At 43.3% G+C, this 22850-nt stretch overlaps 1 protein-coding gene across 2 annotated transcripts in view; it reads left to right on the top strand.

Annotated features, from left to right (window-relative positions):
• Positions 1-22850, top strand: part of LOC119177010 (clotting factor C) — a 33151-nt gene extending 10301 nt beyond the window's left edge. For both annotated transcript variants that reach the window (XM_037428358.2, XM_075877960.1), the window contains 11 exons: positions 5946-6018; positions 7276-7473; positions 8616-8686; positions 9968-10138; positions 11518-11709; positions 13137-13325; positions 14645-14741; positions 15769-16010; positions 16164-16465; positions 20827-20994; positions 21797-22850. In XM_037428358.2, coding sequence (XP_037284255.2) covers positions 5946-6018; positions 7276-7473; positions 8616-8686; positions 9968-10138; positions 11518-11709; positions 13137-13325; positions 14645-14741; positions 15769-16010; positions 16164-16465; positions 20827-20994; positions 21797-22150 — 2057 coding nt within the window. In that variant the 3' untranslated portion in view covers positions 22151-22850. The remainder of the gene's footprint in view (positions 1-5945; positions 6019-7275; positions 7474-8615; positions 8687-9967; positions 10139-11517; positions 11710-13136; positions 13326-14644; positions 14742-15768; positions 16011-16163; positions 16466-20826; positions 20995-21796) is intronic.

Below are 22850 nucleotides of genomic sequence, written 5' to 3'. Positions count from 1 at the left end.
GCAACCACCTTCAACTGACTATCGCGCGGCGGGATTAACGAAGCAAAGCTAGTTCTCTCGATTCCGAGAAGGAAGAGCACACCGCAAGGCTACTTCTGGCGGGTACCTCTTGATTTTTTGTTGGCCGCAGGCTATGAGAAAGCGTTACAACTTGCGAGACAGAGAAAGGGACAACTTATAAAAGAACGGGGACGGGACAGGAAACTTTTAAGCGTTGGGAGTCGCCGACAATGGAACGGGGGGTCATGGTAGTGCGTCAGATACGGCGTCGGAACAGCAGACAGCGCTGCTTCAGCTGCTATTGAAAATTGCCGAAACGGAAACTGAGAGACAGCGCTTGATGCTAGAAGGCCAGCGGCTACGAGCCTGTGATGTGGCAGAGTCCAACGAGGTTCATGACAGCGTATCACCTGGCGGAAGTTTACAGGAAGATAGGTGATTGATCTGTTATACCAGGCCAACTACATAACTCTGCTGGACATGTTGAGGGGTTACTGGCAAATGCCTCTCGACGAGGACGCGCAGGTTTGTACTGCTTTTGCCACTCCCTCAGGACAGTACGCATAAAAAGTGATGCCCTTTGGATTAAAGAATGCCGCGAGCACCTATCAGAGGGCCATCAATGTTGTACTGGCTCCGCATAGACGTTGCGCTTGCGCTTACATTGACAATGTCGCGATACACTCTGAGAGCTGGGACGAGCAGCTGGAACATTGCGTCACTGGCGAAGACAGGGTTGACGCTCAACGTAAGCAAGTGTCATTTTGCACAAGAAGCAGTCAAATCCTTGGGGCACATTGTAGGATCAGGAAGGCATGGTGCCGACACAGAGAAGGTCCGTGCGATAAAGGAGATTCCAGCTCCCGAAACAAAGGAACCACTTCATAGTTTTCTAGGGCTAGGCAACTACTATAGGGCCAACGTGCCCGAGTACTCCAACGTTGTTATGTTTCTGGCCAACCTAACTGGCCGACGTATTCCGCAGAAATTACCGTGGAATAGAAAGGTGGAAGAAGCTTTTGACAAAGTGAAAAACTGTCTAGTGCAGCCGTCGGCATTGCAGGCCCCAGATACAAGAAAGAAATTTATTCTCACCACAGATGCATCTGATAACGCCGTTGGTGCGCGCCTGGCACAACAGGATCTGGAGGGCAAGGAGCACCCTATCGTTTTGAGCAAGAAGCTTAGCACGGCTCAGACCCGATGGGCCACAATAGAAAAAGAAGCATATGCAATCATTTGGGCACTGAGGAAGTTGGGTTCTTGGCTGTTCAGCACTTAAGTCAAGATGATTACCCATCATAACCCACTCAAATTTCTGACTAACCACTCCGCAGAGAGTGAGGTTTATAAGCTATGTGTTAGCACTGCAGAAGTATAACCTGAAAATCGAACACAAAAAGGGGTCTCTAAACGCTAATTAAGACGCAATGTTGCGGTTGGTGACTCCCAACGATGCAGGTCATGAGATGGGATCCCGGCGGCGGTGGCTGCATTTCCGATGGAGGTGGAAATGTTGTAGGCCCGTGTGCTCAGATTTGAGTGCATGTTAAAGAACTCCAGGTGGTCGAAATTTCCGGTGCCCTCCACTACGCCGTCTCTCATAATCATATGGTGGTTTTGGGACATTAAACCCCACATATCAATCAACTCCCAACAATGATGCATAGAAGGGACAGCGAGGTAAGGGGGGTGTATTCTTTGTCAGTGCAGGTGCGCAACTGCAGAGTCAAAGGGGTACGAGTGACGATTGGTGTCTTACGTATCGAGCGAGTGAACATGTGTGAATCTGTGGTTGTGCTTGGATTGCACGTCATAGATACAGTGCAGCACAGTTGGAGGGGAGGTGTTGGGTTCCAACTTGGTGCGCCCGCTGAATACCATCGTATTGTTACCCTCCCCGGTGATGGTGAACCAATGCCATGACGAAAGCTGTACCACTAAATTGGTGGAATGACGGATGTCTGTCGGTCAGAAAGGACGTGAGGACTCACGTCTCCCAAGTGGCTTAGTGGAGGCGTCTTACTAGAGACAAGAGCCGAGTCCGGCTGCAAGGGTGAAAGGTGCACTTGCGCTCCGCTGTATCAACCGAAACCAGTGGCAGCAGTGGCATTGATACACGGGCCAATTATACCGATGGCCTGTCAGCCCAGCATTGCAAACACGTACCCGGGAGGTGCGTTCCACGACCCGTTGATGCCAGACGCCGACTGTTCCGGGAACTGGAGTGAAGGAAGTTGAGCGGCGGTGAGAGGCGGTGGTTCTTCGAGGAAGATCCGATGAGGAAGGACTCAGTGCCTGGCACTTTCAACGGCATCCAACCAGGAGTCGAGGAGAGAGACATTCCTGTCTTCCAATTGGATTGTTAGAGTGAATGGGGATTTAGAATAAAACCAGGAGTTCAGGGACAGGAAAAAAAAAAGACAAACGAATAAACGTCTCTGTAGAAATGATGTCCGAGTGGTCCTTTCCTCAAGATACCAGCAGATGAAAAACCTTGTCTTCAGCTTCCTTGGTGGCAGCAGCAAATATCGCGCAACCGGCGAGGCGAGTGGAAAACCAAAAGCGGAACTTAACTGTGTCCTTTTACACTTTTTAATCATTGCCCTTAAACTGGAGTGTTTAAAAAATACAAGTGTTCTTTCTACAGATTAACAAAACAGTTTAGGCGTTTTTTTTCTAAAAGAGCCAAATGCAGAAATCGAAACTAGGTTAAATTTCTGTGAAACGTAAAGCATGCCTAAGTATCTTGAATTTCTAGAACAGTTTTGATCAAAATGGGGCAATTCTTTATTGTAACATGAGCTCAAAAAGGCAGTTTCTAATCAAAAATGAGCCAACTACTCCAACCGTTTCAATCTAAGTGATCCAGATTCATTATCCCAGTACAGCGCCAACAAAAAACGATCAAAACAATCAACATGGTCCAACCCAAAATGTTTAATTTGTGTCTTAGTTTCTTTGTTATCGTGTTTGCGTTCCACAATGAGGTTTTCTAGCGCGAGTTGGCACTTACTGAAGGACATGACGTTTAATGACAAAACTCGATTCTGAGAGTAAGAGGCTGACTTGCCTAGCTTTTTTCTTATTGCATCTAAATTATTCTTTTCGACTTTAACGCAACAGCATAACGTCCTCCGTTCACTCCAACACGGTATATTCGAAATGAAATAGGCATGAACTAAATAAAGGGCGTTTATATCTTCGCTTAAGAAGTCGTGAGAAATGGCATGGCATAAAACTAACTGGAACACTTTTCAAGGCCTTCAATAAATCCAGGAACAAGAAAACACAGTGCAGAATATTGCGTCTATTGCCACGAAGGGCCACTCGCTCTTTGTGTCTAGTAAACGCCATTACGCCCATGCGTCAAAGCACTTCACCGGCGGAAGCACAAGTATGATGTCAATTTCATAGCGAAATGTTGCTATACCATACATTCGAACAGTTTTACACTTACTTTACGATCTGATTCATGTCCAAATGAAATGTTTCAATATATATGAGCCAAATACAAACTTTACTCCACAATAATTACGATTTTTGGCTGTGTAGGTTTTAGCCACTTATAAATTTGTGGCATTTAGGGTAGAGAAATATACTGGAATAAAGTCGTTTGAGCAGGCCCAACCATATTGTCAGTAGAAAAAGTGTGTTTTTTCGAGTATAATTTATTGTGCGTTCGGCTCTTTCACAAACAAAAAAAAAAACGCGCCACTTATTTTGTACTGTTTTTTTTTACTCTCATTGACTGGTGTACACCATAGCAATAATTTTGATGAGATTGTTTTAGCTGTTAGGTAGCACTTTAAAACAGCTAATTTTTTCACATACTTGTATTGGCGCACTTGATTTTGCAGAGTCAAAGCATATACTGAGCAGACGTGCAGGAGCCATTTTTAAACTTCATAAACCAATAAGTGTAAGTTTCTTAAAGAATTGACGAGCTGAAATCATTCCGTCAGATGATTTAGTACCATAATATTGCATACAGCCCGATGACACAAGGCGCTTTGCATTGCACCGTTTACATCGTTTTTTCTTCTTTCCATGCTTCTCTGATGCTATGTCCATAATGGCGACGCAAACGAGCTCTAACAAGAAACAAACTTTTTGTAATTATTTTACAAGCTTGTTTTTATTTCCCTGCTCAAATAATGAACTTATAACCAGCTTAAAGCACAGCTTTATATAAAGACTTGTGCTAAGGCACGGCCGAATTACCAAAGATTTAGGTTCGTATAAACAGTCTTTTGCAATTAGCCGTGGTTGCTGTTACGTTCGACATTATGACTGGCCAGTTTCTCCAGATTTATAAAGAAGATTTAGTAAACATGAGCCCTGATTTTACAGGGATACGCGTTCATGCACAAGCCGTGTAAATCATTTTCACAACCCTATGGCCGTCATGGGAGCTGGGTCAGATGGCGAAAGAAGTACAAAGGGCTACCTTAGACAATGAGACAATTAAGAACATTTCAGAGATGACTGACCTCGCATTACAGTAAGCCAGAAAGAGCTCACTGGGTCAAGCATAAAACGGGAACGAAGTATGTTTCCAGCCTCCTTACATTGTATAGTTTGCGTCTGTAAATACAATATTACACCAAGCTCCACATTGCAGTGCACGCGCATAGTTAACGATTCGTTAAATGGATACTTTTACACAACACTAGCGACCGCATGCCATGCTCAACTAAATAGAGCACAGAAGCCATGAAAAAAAAAAACGTTGCTTGCCGCTTCCAAAGGAAACTGAATTGTTCGATTGCCCCGCCGTGGTGGTCTAGTGGCTAAGGTACTCGGCTGCTGACCCGCAGGTCGTGGGTTCGAATCCCGGCTGCGGCGGCTGCATTTCCGATGGAGGCGGAAATGGTGTAGGCCCGTGTGCTCAGATTTGGGTGCATGTTAAAGAACCCCAGGTGGTCAAAATTTCCGGAGCCCTCCACTACGGCGTCTCTCATAATCATATGGTGGTTTTGGGACGTTAAACCCCACATATCAATCATCGAATTGTTCGATCGTGCAGGGAGTGCTTCCGTCGACCTTTGTAAATTGATTTCAATTTACGCGCTACGTTGCGATGCCTCGATTAAGTTCCCGTAAATAGCCCAAAACGCTGCAAAGACGAGGTACGGAGAACATGGTACACAACACAATCACTATTGTTGCGCACGCACTTCCTCCGTGCGAAGAAGAGTGACATACCTGTATACACTATGAAGAAAAAGCGGTGCACGCGTTATCGTGCAGCCCGACGCATGTATACCATACGGTAAGAGTAAAAGTCTAAGAGTAAAAGAACGAAAATAATATATCATATTTAGCGTCCCTTGTATAGACACTATACTGTTGTGCTTCATTGTTGGACGATACCTTTGTTGGCGTTGACCGAATGACTGAATACTGGGCAAATAACATGTTAACATGTTAAGTGTGTAATAGTAAAGTGATGTCTGCCTTCAATCTCATCTGGTATGTATCCACAGTAGGCTTTTTTTTCACTGTTTTTTTTCTATTATGTTGATCACGGAACATATATTCCTCATGACCAAGATGAAAATTCCGCTGTTTGTGATCGCCTATATTTTCTTTTTCGTCTTCCCTCTTCTCTGTTACTGTTTGCTGTTATTACAACATATGGAACAAGTCAGTGGGAGACGTGGCTTGCTAGCGAAGATTGGGAGAGCCAGCTGGCTTCGATCGACCAAGCTTAGCGAGTCGCAAAGACCAGCGGAGCCCTGGACTGACGTCCCCGCCCAGTTACGCAGCAACCTTTTAGTCAGCTAAAACTTTTTCAACATCATAATTATCATCATCATCACTATCATCAATATTGTCTGTTATTTGAAATCAGGTTGTCATACCGTATCGCTTCTTGCCTAAAAAATGAATGCACCGCATATGATAATCCTTTTTACAGAAAGCAATATCCTCTCTTCCAGTTTCCGAAACAGAAGTGACATGCTCAACAAAAGCCAACGAAATATTATCTGATGACAGCGATACGGCAGTAAGGTAAGCAGGGTACATACAGAATATAATATTGAGATATGAATTTTTTGAACTGTTTCTAATCATTGAATGATTGCCCATGCATTTGTTTAATTTTTTACACTCAGTATATTCTGAATACGTATCTTCCCCCCCTCCCTCTAACCCTCACTGACCATATCCTAAACATTACCTTCAAGGAAAATTAAAATATTATAATGAGGTGGAGTTTATCAATAGAAACTACATGAGCTGTGCCCTTTTTAATGATGAGAGTCTTTAACGATAATCGCCTGGTCTTACGGCCGGGAGGCCGTTCATAAATAATTACTACAAGTTGTACAGGAGTTGCTTCTTTATACTACGACGCGTTAATACCAATGAACCTTGTCTGATTTCTATAGCGCAGGTAAAGGCTAGGACTAAGAGGCAAAAATATATATTTTCGATGTTTTTTACTGAACAAAGGTCATTTGGCTAACCTAATGGCAGAGGGAAAGTATGGGCGAAAAATGGATATAAGTTGTCTGAGTCCTCGTAGGGAAGAAAATAATCGCGTATTTCCTTCTCGTGGCTTACTATTTTGTTATATTCTCTAATGAATTCACATACTTTTTTTTTGCAACAGACTCAGTTGCAACAAATTGAAACAAACCTGATCGTCACGCTCAAGGTAACTTGTGACGCATACAGCCTGTTTGTCATGACTTCTCTGTGTTAAATTATGAAGTCCATGCTTTAACACAGACACAGGTCTGATTGATGGTTGTCCACGATACCGTATCGCGTAGAAGGCATTCATTCGAGCTTGGATATGTAGTGGCTAAAGCGCGCAACCTTCCGTTTCTCCACTGTGCACGTATGTGGCGGCTGCGATGAGCCGGCCCCCTTACGTCAAGGCACATGTTTAGACCGCGAAATATCGAAGTTATTATTATTATTATTTTTCTTATAACATATCGCTAGAATTGCGCTCAATTTTATATATAAGCTCTTTCAAGCGAGAAAAAATGAAAGGTTCCTGGTTCTATTTTTCTTGTATTTTATATCCCTATCTGTTGGTTATTAGCACGTTCTTCCTATAATGTTGTGATTTATGCTGTAATAAACGCTTTGTAAAACATAAAAGAGTAAATGACGACTGCATATAGCTGCGCTTCAACGCAAGAGGCTTGATTTGGCTGTCCATAGAGCAGAAACGTGCGTGGCGTTACTCAGAAATGCGTCACACGAATACGATTATCTCATATTGCCCCACTGTTGATTTCCGACTACTCTCAGGGTGCACTGTCCGCCCGGCTGTGGCCTGGTGCCCGGCTCGGTGATTGGCTCCTACCAATACCACGTCCTCTCCTCGATCTGCCGCGCGGCCGTGCACGCTGGCCGAGTGAACAACGCAGGTGGCGCGGTGCATGTGCGAGCAGCGGGCGCTTACGCCGACTTCGTCTCCTCCATGGCCCACGGTGTCTCTTCAGCCAAGTGAGTGCAGCCGTCCCATAGATAGGCGTTCTTTGGTCCCGGGTTTTCGAGGTCTCTTTTTACGATTCTCACTGTATTTGCGCAGGCGATTCAGCAACGGGTTGCCGCGTGTACGTATGCATATTGGGGGACGCTCCAATAGAGTCCGGGAAAAAATCCTGAAATTTCATCGGTGATGTCTGGCTAGACCAAATCCTTAGGACTCAACAAATTTTAGTGACAGTTGCAACACGCCAATTCTACAACCTAATATGATGATTGATTAATATGTGGGGTTTAACGTCCCAAAACCACGATATGATTATGAGAGACGCCGTAGTGGAGGGCTCCGGAAATTTTGACCACCTGGGGTTCTTTAACGTGCACCCAAATCTGAGCACACGGGCCTACAACATTTCCGCCTCCATCGGAAATGCAGCCGCCGCAGCCGGGATTCGATCCCGCGACCTGCGGGTCAGCAGCCGAGTACCTTAGCCACTAGACCACCGCGGCGGGGCAACCTAATACGATGAAAAAACCTAAAGAGTGCGTGTTTGTAAGAAAGGATTGAGGGACAGCGTGGCGGAGACCTGCAGATTGATTTTTAGCAGCCAGAAATTCTGTAAGGAGCATCGAAAGCATGACGTTTGGCGTTTTATTTTAACGTCACTGAAACATGGCCGCTGTGGGAACGAAACCCGCTGCTACCTGATAGTATGTACTCAGCAGAAGGGTGCCATTAGCCACTGAGACGGTGTATTACGTTAGAGCGCTGTGTGTGTTTGATGCCTGGGTGTGTGCATGTGTTCGCGCTCGCATTAACTTTTAGAAAGTATTACGTCCACTTTTCGTCGCTTCATGGTCCAAGCTCGGCACGCTTACTTACACCAGCATGTATTTTTTTTGTTATCCCCATTCTTTTTAATTAATAAGTTAAAGTGACATGAAGCACAAAAGATAACAAAGATTACACGTTTCCGGCTTTTTGTTGCCAAGTCTCGCAAGACTTTTTAGGCAACAAACAAACAAACAAGCTTCCCGTCTTGAGAGATGATAAATTATTTACTTCTGCAGCCGCCACCACGTCTTTTTTTGTTGCTTCCCGGTCAAACAAGCTTCCACCACCATCTCAATTTTGTGCTTTCATATTTTCGTTATTTCAGCTTCTCCTCTCTTGGAGCCAGTTTCAGATTCGTCACCGTAGACGACTCGCAATGGAGGATTCCCGAAGAAGGTGCGTAGATCAGCAAGCGAAAAAAAAAACAAACATGCTGACATAGTGCTATGCCGTACGTGTACATTATCGGCAATGCCTAACATAGTCCCCTCAAGAACACTATTACAGCTAATAGTACGAAGTATACAAAGGCAAAAACGTGCGATGACGTTGTTCACAAATCTCGATGCTTACATTCCAAAGAGTTGTTAAATGTCCAGACGGCCAAATCTTTAGCTATCGTGCATGTTTGGCAGTTGTTTTTTTGTCATACAACTTTTGCCATACAACTGAACTAAGTTTCTAAATGGTGTGGACAAGTGCATGCCTATAACGCACATGTCCACGAAGCAATTTTTTGCAACTTCGTTTTATATTATGGCGCTCAGAGACAAAAACATGGTCACTGTACACAATAGTTAACGTTTTAGCCTACTGCACATTCCTTATTGAGGACACTAGCTCGTGGCGTTTGTGGTCGTATCAGGCTTAATTTTGACGGTGGTAGCAGACCAGAAATCGGTCTGACATCATACGTGCTTCAACAGGAATATACTTTGCACAAATTCATAATAGTAGCAAGCACAAATATCCTACAAAGACGCTGAAACACGGTAGCGTCTTTGGTTTGTGGTTCGGTGTCTTTGTTTCGTAGAAAACTTGCGCTACCTGCTATTATTGCTCGACCGCTGATATAAATCCTATAAGAAATTAAGTTAAGCAAAACACAGTGGTAAGTTGACGGCTGTTATTGCGCATAACTAATTAGTTATACAACTGAAATTTACAGGAAGCCTCATCAAAGCGAAAGGGCCATGCAAGAACACACAATTTTTCATCAGTAAGAACCGAAGCTGAAGCGTTTGTATGACGGGAGCAGTGCTCCACAATAAGCTACAGTGGCAATCGTCCTTTTGTCCATATTCTGAAATATTTGTGTGTATTTATGACGCGTTATGTGAAGGTTGTGAGCTCGGTTCTGTTTTGTAGCTATAATTTCCTCAAATCACGTTATAATTGATGCTCACCGTATTGCCGTATCTATGCTTTTCCTGAAATGTCGGGATTTCCTAATGCGTGTTTAAGTGTAAGTTCGTCAGCATTTTCACTTTTCAACCCTATTTAAATGCAGCAGTCGTGACAAGGGTCTATAATCCTCCATCCATATTTTACAGTTCTATAACAATTTCATATTCAGTCTGCTTTCTTTTAGTTCACTTAGTTGTCTAGTAACCCCATTCCCGTTATTGTACTCACTGACAAAACTATTTCTGCATTGTAACTATTTTTTCTTCGCAGGCTGTCCTCCGAGGTGGACAGATTCCGGGAGCTTTTGTTTTTACTCTGCTGGAAAAAGCCGTCCTCAAGCACCGGCGCGGAATTTTTGCAGAAATCTAGGAAGTCAAGCTATAATTCTTCGCGAAGACAACGCTACCAAGGCCCTTGTGGCCGAATTTATGGTCGCTAAAGGTATTTTCCTTTTTTATTTGTTGAAATAAAACGCAATGTTATTGATTTGTGCGTATATTTCGATAAAAGTGCGTTACAATTAGCTTCTGCATTAACGATGCATTTCATAAATCAGCCTCTCAAGGGAAGATGCTACTCGAAAAACTCCAGTATTTTTTTACAGAAAAAGCATTTTGGTTTTACTTGCTTTCACAAGCTTGGTTCGTCAACTTTTGCGATAAAAAATTAAGGTTGTAATCAAACTGGAAGCAGTTAAAATGACTTTTAAAAAGCACAAGGTGGTTCTTAGATACTAAAGAACGCTGATTGCATAGACTCCCTTATAAATTGTCGCCGGGCTGCTTACAATTGTATTTTGCATGAGGAGTTCACCAAAGCCATATGCTCAATATAATCATAATTCCCTAGCGCTCATACAAAGAAATCATTTTAAAAACCACATTTTCGCTACATAGATGAGCTTTAATTTCTATGTTTAAAATGAGTTGTTCGCAGGATGCAATTTTGGGCAGCGTTTTTAATTCGGACATCATGTTTTCAGTATTTCTGATGGCCAGATCATGAAGAAAATTTTTACAAACATTTTTTAACACATAAAGAGCACAACTATCTTCTTCAAAATCTGCTATGTTTTGTATATTTATTATGAACCCAAACAAAACAATATTATGGGCGCAGCATTTTAAGACTTTCTAACGTACAATTTTTGTTAATTAATATGCCTAGTACATGCTTTCTTCTTTGTTATTAACATCAATATGAGCCATTATGACTCATAACGTTAGAGGCTTAAGGGCAAATAAAATGTGTCCGAAAAGAGCTCCATTTTACACATCGCCATGTTACAAGACAAAAACGATGCAACTCACTACAAAACTGATTACCTATTTCAAGTCAGCCTGAAAATCTCGCAAATAGCAAGAATGTCACTGCCCTAGGCCACACATTAAATAACCGGTTTCTTTTTTTAGTAGCATGTTCCCTTAAATAACAATTTTATTATCATTTTTTAGAAACACAAACTATTCTCTAGGCCCCAAGTGGAGGGTGGCGTTGAGAGATTGAAAGCGCTTGATTTTTTTACATTTTACCGGCAACTGGGTGATAGCATGCTACGATAATATAGATTTGTTAATGGGCTGGCAGTCTAATATTAAGAATATGTTAAAAAGCTTGAAGCCTACCTCTGTCAATAAATAAAACTAGCTTCACCACAAAAGTACAAACTCAATAAAAATCCTTTCAATTCTTAAACAGGAATGCACAGTTACAATAGTGTTTCAAGAGTTGGTGCAGTGATACCATAATATTGTAGGAGTCTTCGCCCTTGCGTGTTTACAATAAACCTGCAAGTTAAATCACTTGCGCTATACCTGCAGGAATCGGTGAAACATGGCTCACAGAGCTGCAAGTCCAATCGTCATTCCTGCTGAACCCGGAAACCAGTGGCACGCCTGGGGGCAGCTGCATGGCTATAAGTGTTGCTAACCCGAGCCAGCCCGAAGTCGTTACAAGGCCTTGTGATCTTGCTCTTCCCGTCATTTGCTTTGCACTCAAGACCTTAAAGCTAGGTGAGAACAATAACATCTTCGAGTTCTTGCATGCTTTGGGGTGACTTCGGACTTCTACGTAACGAATTACATGTAGTTACCAATTCGTAGCCAGTTGCACTTGTTTGTTTCAGAATTAACGAATTACGTTATTTCTATTTGCTCACTCGAATTCGATTATACTTTCTAAAGTAAATCATTGAATGTTGCCTGTTACTTGTGTAACGAGAAGCTATAAAGGCGAAACAGTTTTGATCACTTCAATTTGGCGAGAACTGTTCAACAGAACCTCCATAGGTCATACCATGAAGTAAAAGAAATAGGCGGGCCAGTTAATTTAAATTTAATTTGAATTGATAACTTATACAGCAAAACCCAATGGCTTTGCCTTTGTTTCTTTATCTTTAAGTGGTTGCCAGTTATATGAACCAGCGTTGGTATGGCTCAATAGCGATGGCCTCTGCAGCTTTTAATTGACACTACCAGGGGTGCCTTCCACGAGCCCCAGTAACTGTAATTCGCTACATTTTATGGGGAACCCAAGCGTGAGCCTCGCGGTAACGTAACCACAATCTCGTGCATAAAGGGTTCGCACACGCTGCCTTCTTTTTTTCTCCAGCGCGCACATCAAGCGGGTTTCCGACGTCCCTATAATGATGTCTTTACAAACAAACGATGGAAGATGACCAACGAGTAATATGAGAAGCAGCTATTGCTGTAGAATAACAAGATTTGATGGGCTGAAAAGGACGCACTGTTATAAACAGGCCACCTTGTTCTAGTACTTATGGATTTCGTACAACCTTGATAACTATTGGTAGAAAAGTAATCCAGGAGTATTGATTGCTTGAGTAACTTCTCAACATGTTTCTGGCGTATCACTTGTTCATTACAATGAACTACAGTTGCGAAGACAGTAATTGCAATTGATTGCTTGTTATGTAATATTTAAGTTTGCTTGGCTTCAAAGCACTTATATTTAAAATTGATAGGCTGGTAATTTACGTTACAGCCCTAAAGGGGTAGCCCAAACAGGCACTAGTATTGCTTTTAGTCAGGTTAAGTCCACTTTGTGCTATTAGCTAAAATTAGTGCTAACTAATTACCAGTAAGTCCGTGAATATATACAACTTTCGTGTACTAAATACAATATGAAGTTCATAGTAATTGAACATATATGTGTATTTTACTGCGATATCGAGATGTACAACCAGCTTGAGCGTTTCTCAGTGTGTTACTATTTTGCTGCCCTTGCACTGGATCCAGTATCTTTGACAATCTATCGGTATATGTCTGCTCAGCTGGGGAGTAGATAGCGAGCAAGCAGAATGAACGGTAACACACCGAATTAGGATGGTGAAGGGAGAAAGAAGAGGCACTCGTACGTGAAGCGACGTGATGTACGTTGCATCAATATGATCGCCGTTGGCATTGTCATGCGTATATAGTCCAGTGCGAGGACCCAGGCCCAGTCAAGGGTGGCTCGGCGCTGGTGGAGAAGACTGCTCACGGACGCTTCCTTGAGGGAAGCCGGATATCCTACTACTGCAAGGAGCTGCACTACCTCAGTGGAGAGGCAAGGCTCACGTGCACCGCCAACGGTACCTGGAGCGCCCAGAAGCCTCGCTGCATTCCCGGTGCGTGGTTTAACTTCGGTCATGCTTTTGAGCAATCAATGCAGAGAAAACGCTTGCACCACAACACGGTGAAAATACTTCCTATAGGGTTTAAACGAGTTCCATGAATTCTATAGGTTCACTATAACAATTTTGGCTTCTTCCCTCATGTTTATAACTTTAGTTGTACTAATAATGTGAGAGATAACATTCTTGTAGGGATATAGAACCTAAAACATCCATGTGTATTTTGAAATCTCATTCGCCCAAGAAAAGTGCAACACAAAAAGGCCGTCAAGGCTTTGTAATTTCCTAAGAATTCTCAGAAGAAAAGTACACGGACGTAGTAATGTCGAGTATAGCACTAAAATAGCCACGGTGGAAATTCAAATGTGTTCTAACTGCTGAACGACGGGTACCTGATGTGGTCACTTGGAACGTACAGGGGTCACGTGTTTTGCTGAGACCCAGTGGGCAGGTTATGTTGCCAGCCTGATCGATCGATAAGTGGAGTTTAACGTCCCAAAACCACCATATGATTATGAGAGACGCAGTAGTGGAGGGCTCCGGAAATTTTGACTACCTGGTTTTTTTTAACGCGCACCAAAATCGGAGCACATGAGTCTACAACATTTTCACCTCTATCGAAAACGCAGCCGCCGCAGTCGGGATTCGATCCCGCGACCAGCGGGTCAGCAGCCGAGTACCTTAGCCACTAGACCACCGCGGCGGGGCTTGTTGCCGGCCTCGGCAGCTGCATTTCGAAGGGGACAAAGCGCAAAGAACACCCCTCTACTTAGATATAGGTGCACATACAAGAACCGCAAGGGGTAGAAATCAAACCGGAGTCACCCACAATGGCGTGTCTCATAACGATATCTTGGTTTTAGCGTAAAAACTTAGCATTGTGTGATTGTTCTTTTTGAAAAAAAAAACCTGCATCGCCACACCGATATCGGATGCTCTGCAGATGCATCGCAAGTAGTAGATGTATAGCAATGCGTGTTATTTCGATATGTCATTTCAGAAGAGTGAAAGGAGAAGCTACAACGTTTCTTATTTTTCAACGTTTTTTTTCAATTTTAAAGCACTTATAACCATACATGAAAGTCGGGTGGCCGAAGTTTGTTGGCTGCTGAAGAATAGCATATAATTATGATAACACGATACAACTTGAATGCATTATATAACATTATTAGAGTCATATAATCACGATTAGTAAGTATTGGAAAGTAAAAACGTTCAAATACATACTTTTGCTTTGTTGGCTGGCGCCGGACAGTCAGTAGCTTCTTTTGCGAGGTTTTTAAGTCTGTACGCGCGTACCGCTCTTTTTGCAGTGGTCACTTGCGGAGAGCCCGAAGTTCCAAGTCACGGTACCATCCGCGTGCTTCCCCCAATACGCGGTGGTGATCCCAGGCGTGGACCGGCACGTGGGTGAGATATTTTTTTTTATTTTTTTTTAAATTTTTATATGTTGTTGAAACCAACGATTTGTTCCTGCGTTCAAAAAAGATATAAAAAAGAGCGCTGAGGCAAAAAAGTAAAAGAAAGAAGAAAAAGAATGACGACAAAATTTGCTATAAAAAAGATGGCCCGTAACCGGTTCACTTGGTCACTTGTTCTGACCAACGTTGATTTTATGAGCGTGACAAACATTATGTACGAATGTTATGAATCTTGGCGGGACTTACGAATAAGTATGCATGCACGGCCCACGCGTGCTTCCCAGCTTTGCTAGGGGCGCTTTGGGCCCTTCTTTTTGGGTGGACTTTCCAGTCCTCTAATAATTTCAGGCATAACGGAGGTTTCTTCGCGAGATCACATCGTATCCTCTAAACATAATGCGTATTCCGATATATTGATCAGTGCTTTTCCGAGTAGCTAAGGGAACCACTGCTATTTGAGACTGGTGGCATTAATCCTTCTATCTCACTTTTAGAGTTCGTAAAAGCAGTAATGTTGCTGGCATTAATCAGTACGAGCAAAGAAATATATTATAGCCAGAATGAGAGACGCTTGGATGTGGTCGAGCCTTAGCCAAAGGTATAAGAATGTTGACGGAAGGGTACTAGAATGACATACAAAGGCATGTTGGCTGGACTGACTCGATATCATGGGTGAGCGGTATCGCAGAATTGACCCAAGCCGTCACGAAGGAGGGACAGCTCTAAAACGAATAGCACGCCCTCGTAATCAACCACTTAGCGCAACGACTACGAGTCAGCGCCATTTTCAGGTATCTCGACCACACGGACACAACAATGAGCCAACGAAAAAGTTATTCGATTACATGCTAAGGAGTAATAGGCAGATGTAACCATCGCTTTTGCAGCCAGAGTGGACTCACCGGGCTTGATTGTTTCTAGAGCCTTACGTCAAATAATGAAGTCATGGTGAGTGCAGTTAACTGAGAGAACGTATTCCGATCCCAGTAATGAGGGATGAGGTGGTGTGCACGCAGGCATGCGCGGGGGTCCGTGCCCATACGTCTCCAGCGTCCGCTCAGCCTCAGCTCCACGGCGTACGATGACAATGATACGAGGGCGGCCGAGGAAGCCAACCTGGTGCTGCCACCAGGACATCACCGCGTCGGCTCCCGCGCTGAGTACGCCTGCCAGCCGCAGTACGAGATGGCTGGCTCCACAGTGCGGCGGTGCCTGTCGTCCGGACAATGGAGTGGTTTGCCGGCGACTTGCATTCCCGGTGAGTGGCTGCCTAAGTGATCATGAAAGAACCTTGCTGTTATTCTATCATTACATTAGTATAAGTTAATAATTTAAAGAGCATAATCGAGCGTGAAGTGATTGCGTGACTATTTTTTCCACTCCGTGACAACCACTGATTTGCGCGTTGCAGTGTGCGGCCGGTCGGACTCCCCACGCAGTCCGCTCATCTACAACGGAAATGCGTCGGACGTGGGCCAGTGGCCGTGGCAGGCGGCGCTGAGTGTGCGAAATCCTGCGTCCAACGACAGTGCCGCCGAGTGGGTCCTCAACTGCGGCGGCAGCCTGCTCTCGGAGACCTGGGTGGTGACCGCGGCCCACTGCGTCACGTATGAGGCGTCGCGCGTCGTCATACCGCGCGAGATCCTGCGCGTCGCGCTGGGCAAGCACTTCCGCAGCGGTAGCAAAGACGACGCCAACGTCCAAGTGCGCCAGGTAAGATAATTCAGCTCATTCATGGTAGCCTAGCGGTGAAGCAGTGCCACGGACAGCGTTAAAAAATAAGTGAATACCACCGTACAATGAAGATGTATGTTCACGAGCGTATGCCATTCGTTACGCTGCTGCTGCTGCTGCTACTACTACTACTACTACTACGAATAATAATATCAATAATAATAATAATAATAATAATAATAATAATAATAATAATAATAATAATAATAATAATAATAATGATAATAATAATAATAATAATAATAATAATAATAATAATAATAATAATAATAATAATAATAATAATAATAATAATAATGTAATAATAAAATATTTTTTAACGTGCTTCGGAACAACCATGAGGTTTTAGTGCAGGCACATGCAAAAATAAACTATAAGTCTAGAAAATCTTGACAAAAAGTCAAATAAAAAAAGTGAAAGCGCACCAACATTATTCAGAAATCAGCGCGAAATGGGAAGAATGAAAACACTAGACAAGAATCATGGAATGGGAGGGAAAAATAAAGGGCAATACACAACTATGTAGATGCCCTCCTGAGAGACCATACATAAAGGAATCTGCATACCGTGAAAAACCATGTTAAGACAGTGCAAAACTGAGATAAAAAATCAACAGAGGATAGTCAAAAACATCGGGATCATAGATTTAACATTATAGAGGCTTTGTTTTATAGTGAGCGGTATAGGGTTGAAAGAAGTTGGCAGGAACATGAAATTGTCGATTCTCTATAGTTGACTCACGTGGAATCTGAAAATTTACACAACTGAGAAGGGCAGGATATCAACCGTGAACTAGTTTGTAAAGAAATAACAGGTCAGCGTGATTTTGTCGGCAGTGAAGTTATGGCAGCAATAATGCCCTGGCAATATAAGAACCAGATCCAGAGTCATTTCTAGCTAAATGTTGGTTGTAAATGCTTATCCGTTTTTCTGGGCTCGCTCAGTCACGTCATTGACAAATTTAGCAATGCGATTTCGGATCACAGATGTATACTCAAGTTGAGGAAGACATATTACGGTGTACAATTTGTGGAAGGCTATACGAGAACTGAATCCTCGAGAGATTCTGCAAACACAGCCGAGAGAACGAAGGCCACGCACGGCAACTTGTTTAGGGTGAGCAGAAAAAATTAGCAAGTTTTCAAAAAGAACACCGAGATCACTGTACTCATAAACCTTACAGAAGGACTTAGTATGGAAATGATACGATAGTTGTTTTGCAAGATATACTCATGAATTTGATCTTTGCGGTATTTAAAGAAAGGTTAATGTTGTCACAGCATTCAGAGAAAAATCACAAACCTGACTGCAGCAAGCGATGGTTGTTGACTGAATGAATTTCATCATATATCTTGATGTCATCGGCATATAGGGGAAAAGAATAATAAGGAATGGCAAAGTAAACATCGTTAACGTAAATAAATATAAGGATGGGCCTAATACCGACCCTTGAGGCACCCAACTAATAACTTTGTACAAGGAAGATATTTGGCCATTTACGGTAACATAGCATGATCTATTAAGCAGGTAGCGGTGCAAGAGATTCGCAACAGATGAGTCAACGTGAAAGTTTGCAAGTTTAACCAAAAATAAATAATAGCTGACTACGCCGATAGCCTTGCTCAGGTCACAGTAGACTACGTCAACCTATCCTCTCTGAGAATTAGGTGGGGTGATTTGCGTCAAACTAGCAAGATTGGGGGTAGTTGAGCAGCCAAGGAGAAACTTGTTTTAATTAGAAATCAGTGAATAAAACACACTAATATACAATATCTTGTCAAAAGCCAGCTCAAAGATTTTTGATGTGGTACACAGTAGAGAAATCGGGCGATAATTAGAAATATCTGTTTTGCAGCCCGACTGAAATACTGGAATAACACGTGCAGTTTTCCGCATGCTGGGAAATGTGAAAGCCTTCAGACAGTTATTAAATATTGTAGTAAGTACTGGTGTGAATATAATGCCATAAGCCTTTAGTATGGAGGAAAGGATGCCCTCTGTGCCACACGATAAGGATGATTTTAAGTGCCTAATGCATGAGCAGATGAGCTTGTCATTCAGCGACCGACCACTAGATGTGCAACTGCCTTGGGCTGTTGTTTTTTGTGAGTCCTAGAGTCTGAGGCCTTAGAAACGGATGAAACATGCATGGAAAAACAGTCAGTGATGGCATGCACTTCAACACCGTGCGAGTTCATTAGCTTGAAGTACTCTTCATTTTGACTAGACCGTTTGCGTACATACTTCCAAAACACAGGTGTCCTATAATGCAATATATGAACTATAATGCAAAACTTGGGTGGTCAGTAATGCAATATATGAAATGTGGTCTCGTTTATATAGGCGTTTAAAGAGAGTTAGGAAGACGCTGAACTCTTCCTTCCACTTGCTGAATGGAGGAAATTTAGCCATATTCTGCATGCGACCTTTATGCTTCAGTACACTTAAGAGTTCAGGGGAGAACTAGTGTGGATATTTATTATGTTTAGATTTATACTGCTGAATGCATGCTACTTGACACAAGCTCCGTAAACTGCTCCACTTGGTCATCAAAATTTGTTTTGTCAGTAACCTGTGACCAATCAATAGCTGACAAGTAATGATGAGAGCCCGTGTAGTCACCTCTCTTGAAAAGAAATCTTAGAGATTGGTTAAAATTACTGCTGTAGTTCATTGTTTAGGCACATACAGATGATCTTATATTAAGTGGTAACAGATGATCTTACATTAAGTGGTAAGTGGAATTCGCCAGGACGAGCAAAAAAGATGTCAAAGCGCGAAACTCGAACGGGTTCATCGAGTGACAGGCAGACAATTGTCTCTGCAATTGACGACTCTGTTATGACACGGTAGAGAGTTCAACGCCAGAAAGTTTTGGAGAAGCCTGCACCTTTCCTCAGTGAAGTGATCATAATGAGAAAAGGTGAGCGTGCTCCAGTCAATTCCAGGCACATTGAGGTCACCCAGAACAGTAATTTTGTGCCTAGTATGAGCCGATATCACGTGTTCAAAGGAAGACACGACATCATAAAACAAGGCAGGGGGAATGCTGGATGGTAAATAAAAACATCTAAATAATTTTTTCGGCGCTCCATGCTGATTTCTAACCAGACCGATTGCTCGAAAGATTCCTGGTCTTTTCGTCTAACAGACTTCAGCTAACTGTCAATGGCAATCAGCATGCCACCGCCTTTTTGTTTGATAGCACCGAAATCTCGGTCGCTGCGGAAGGTGGTGAAAGTGGGGGAAAAGTCAAACGAGGGGATTGCAGGGTCCAGCGAGGTTTCAGAAATAGCGATAAAAGAAAAAAAAGTGCCGCCATATCCATGAAGTGAATTATGATGAGTGGGCGAAGCTCCGGAGGTAAACCTGGTAAACCATGAATCCTCCGTACATTTTGTCCACTCGATTTCATTACAACGCTCCCCCTAGCGTACGTCACTGCATTTAATCGAATGATGACATTCCACCAACGACACGTGCCATATGTGACATCATTCCTATTTTATAACATCTCGCATCTTTCATCATCAACTACAAGTACGGCCGTCTAGTTTATGACACCTTGCATCTTTTCATTATCAGCTACAAGTACCGCCATCTAGTGAACACTACAAGAACTAAACGAGAGGTGGCTACATACAGGGGACGCACAGCCCACGCCTTAAGGAGCTTCGCCCCTAAAAAAAATGACTGAACATTGCCACTGAGTCGTTTTCTTTAGGCTAGGTATCAGCATGGCTCAGATCACACAAATTTCACCAGAAGGAGCGTAATGTAGATTTAAGAAGTTGCAGCTTGTCATCACGCTTAGATGACGAGCTTCAGAGAACACAATTAGAGCAAGCAACTTTCACAGTGGAAAAACTGCTGCTTACATAAAAAACGGGCAGGAGCACAGCAAGCATGATTTCAGGCTGGGAGCGTAATAATAATAATAATAATAATAATAATAATAATAATAATAATAATAATAATAATAATAATAATAATAATAATAATAATAATAATAATAATAATATAAGTTTGCATTATTTATTTATTTACTCCCTCTGGTCCCTTCATCTGCGTGACGCCTTCCACTACATTTACGTTACTACTACTACTACTACTACTAAAACTATTGCGATGACGACGATGACGGCACAGGGTAGGCAAAAGTAGTTTCACTGCAAAAAGAGAGAAGTAAGGACGTGGGGTTCGATGTTTAGGTTTTTTATGTGTGTTTTTCTTCTCTCAAAAAACAAAAAAATATATATGATGTTCTAAATATTTTTGTGTACAAAAGGTGGCTTACTTCATTTCTCGGGCTGTGGCCTTGAACCTTTAACGCTTCGCAGATCACCGAGATCCACGTGAACTTTGACTACGATCCCACCACATACGACAACGACATCGCGCTGCTGCAACTGGACGAGGCCGTGGAGCTGACCCCTCGCGTGAGGCCCGTCTGCCTGCCCACGGACCGATCAGCCAGAGTACATCTGCAGGAAGGAAAACTGGGAGTGGTAAGCACACTCACTGCAATTGTATTGTTGAGTCTGCATAGCACTGACGAATTTAGGCAGGCGGGGCGAAGAATCAAATATGCAAAGTACCAATTTTCTACATCCAACAGAATGCATTTCTTCAAAACTAAAACGCGCATTTTTTTAGTCTTTAGCAGTCTGCGGGTGAATGGGCATTTGCTCCCGTACTCACCCTGAAAGACTTGTTTTTCTCAGTGTACATAAACGGACCAAATATCTATCTGATTTATTTAGTTCACGTACTTGAGAAAATAACTGAGCAGAGGACAACGCTCGGCACTTCGAAGTTTCCACGAATACTACAATCGAACCACTGAGGGCGAGAAACCGTGGAAAAAATGAAACTAAAGATAGGTACTAAGCCATAACGCCTTGCAGTTAACAGTCCCAAAGACCATGCTTATGTGGACTCACCGCAAATGTTGCGTTTGCATAGTGAAACACAGTCATAGGCGAGATTACCACAGCAACGCGCCTCCATGCAGCCTCCACGAGTTTCATACACGTACACACATTCCTTACGGCCCACTAAACTTTAGATAGTATATACTCGGGTATTATATTTTGTGCTCTGATCCTCAAGCAACGATTTTCTATTTGCTCCTCTATATCGAGATCGTGGTATAACTTTTATTCATCGTTATGGTTCGCACACATTCCTGACAAGTCACCGAGACGCCTTTACACATATTCATTTCAGTCACAGTGCTATTAGAGTAGAGAGGTGAACTTCGTTGATGGAATAGCAAGGCGACTCATTGCCACGATGTTGTCTCTGCAGGTGACCGGTTGGGGCCTGACGGAGAGCGGCGATTACGCTGACGTGCTGAGCGAGGCCGTGCTTCCCGTGGTGGCGAACGAAAAGTGCCAAGAGGCGTACGAGCGCGCGGGCGTGCCGCTCACTGTGTCAGAGGCCATGTTCTGTGCTGGTCACGCCAACGCCACGTCGGACGCCTGCAGTGGTGACTCGGGCGGTCCCATGGTGTTCCTCGACGACGCGGTCACCACGGAACGGCGCTGGATCCTCGAAGGCGTCGTCAGTTGGGGGAGCCCGTCCGGGTGTGCCGTGGCTAACCAGTACGGCGGATACACGAGAGTCTTCGCCTTCCTCCCCTGGATCAAGCAGTTCGTCTGAGCGCGGCAACCTCATTTCAGTGGGTCCTAGCCAACACCGCGTCAGAGATGCTGCGTGGGTCACCTCTGAGTGAGCACGGAAGCCTGGTTCGCTGCGCACGCAATGGATGGCAGCCCACTAGTCCCGGACTGACAAGTGACTCGTTCGCTTTTTACCCGCGATGACAAGTTGACGACGGAACTTCTTCTATTGTTTTACCTTTGTTTACGATTTGGCACTACCGCGTAGAAGCGACGGAGCTGAGATCACTTGCACACATTTTCCCCATAGTCTGTTGCTATTCGTACAATCATACGGTGTCTTCCCTCTTCTCGAGTTTTGCTCAAAAGAGAGATGTGAGAGTGACGAATCTCGGTTGAGGAATTAACCAAAAGTGGCTGATCGTAAGGCGTTATTATAGAATGAAGGCCACGTAAGCTCGTGGGCACACACTTTCCACATAGTGCATAAAGAAATATCTGTACGAAGGCCAACGAACCTTGTAGCTTTCAAGTGCCTCATTTGTTTGAATGCTACGGAATGAGTTTTCTGCCACCTCGCACTTATAAATTTAAAGCATTCGCACAAAGTTAATAGAAGAAGCAATCGCGCTTGCACATGCTAAAAAATAGAAGCTGTTAATGATTGCAGCACTGTTCCGCAAGATTCGCAGGCAAATTACAATAAATACATGTGAATTGCTGAGGTCGTTCAAACACCA

Source organism: Rhipicephalus microplus, chromosome X, assembly GCF_043290135.1.
Source record: "Rhipicephalus microplus isolate Deutch F79 chromosome X, USDA_Rmic, whole genome shotgun sequence".
Classification (NCBI taxonomy): domain Eukaryota; kingdom Metazoa; phylum Arthropoda; class Arachnida; order Ixodida; family Ixodidae; genus Rhipicephalus; species Rhipicephalus microplus.
The sequence above is the reverse complement of the archived record's forward strand: the minus strand, read 5'-3'. Positions and strand labels throughout refer to the sequence as shown.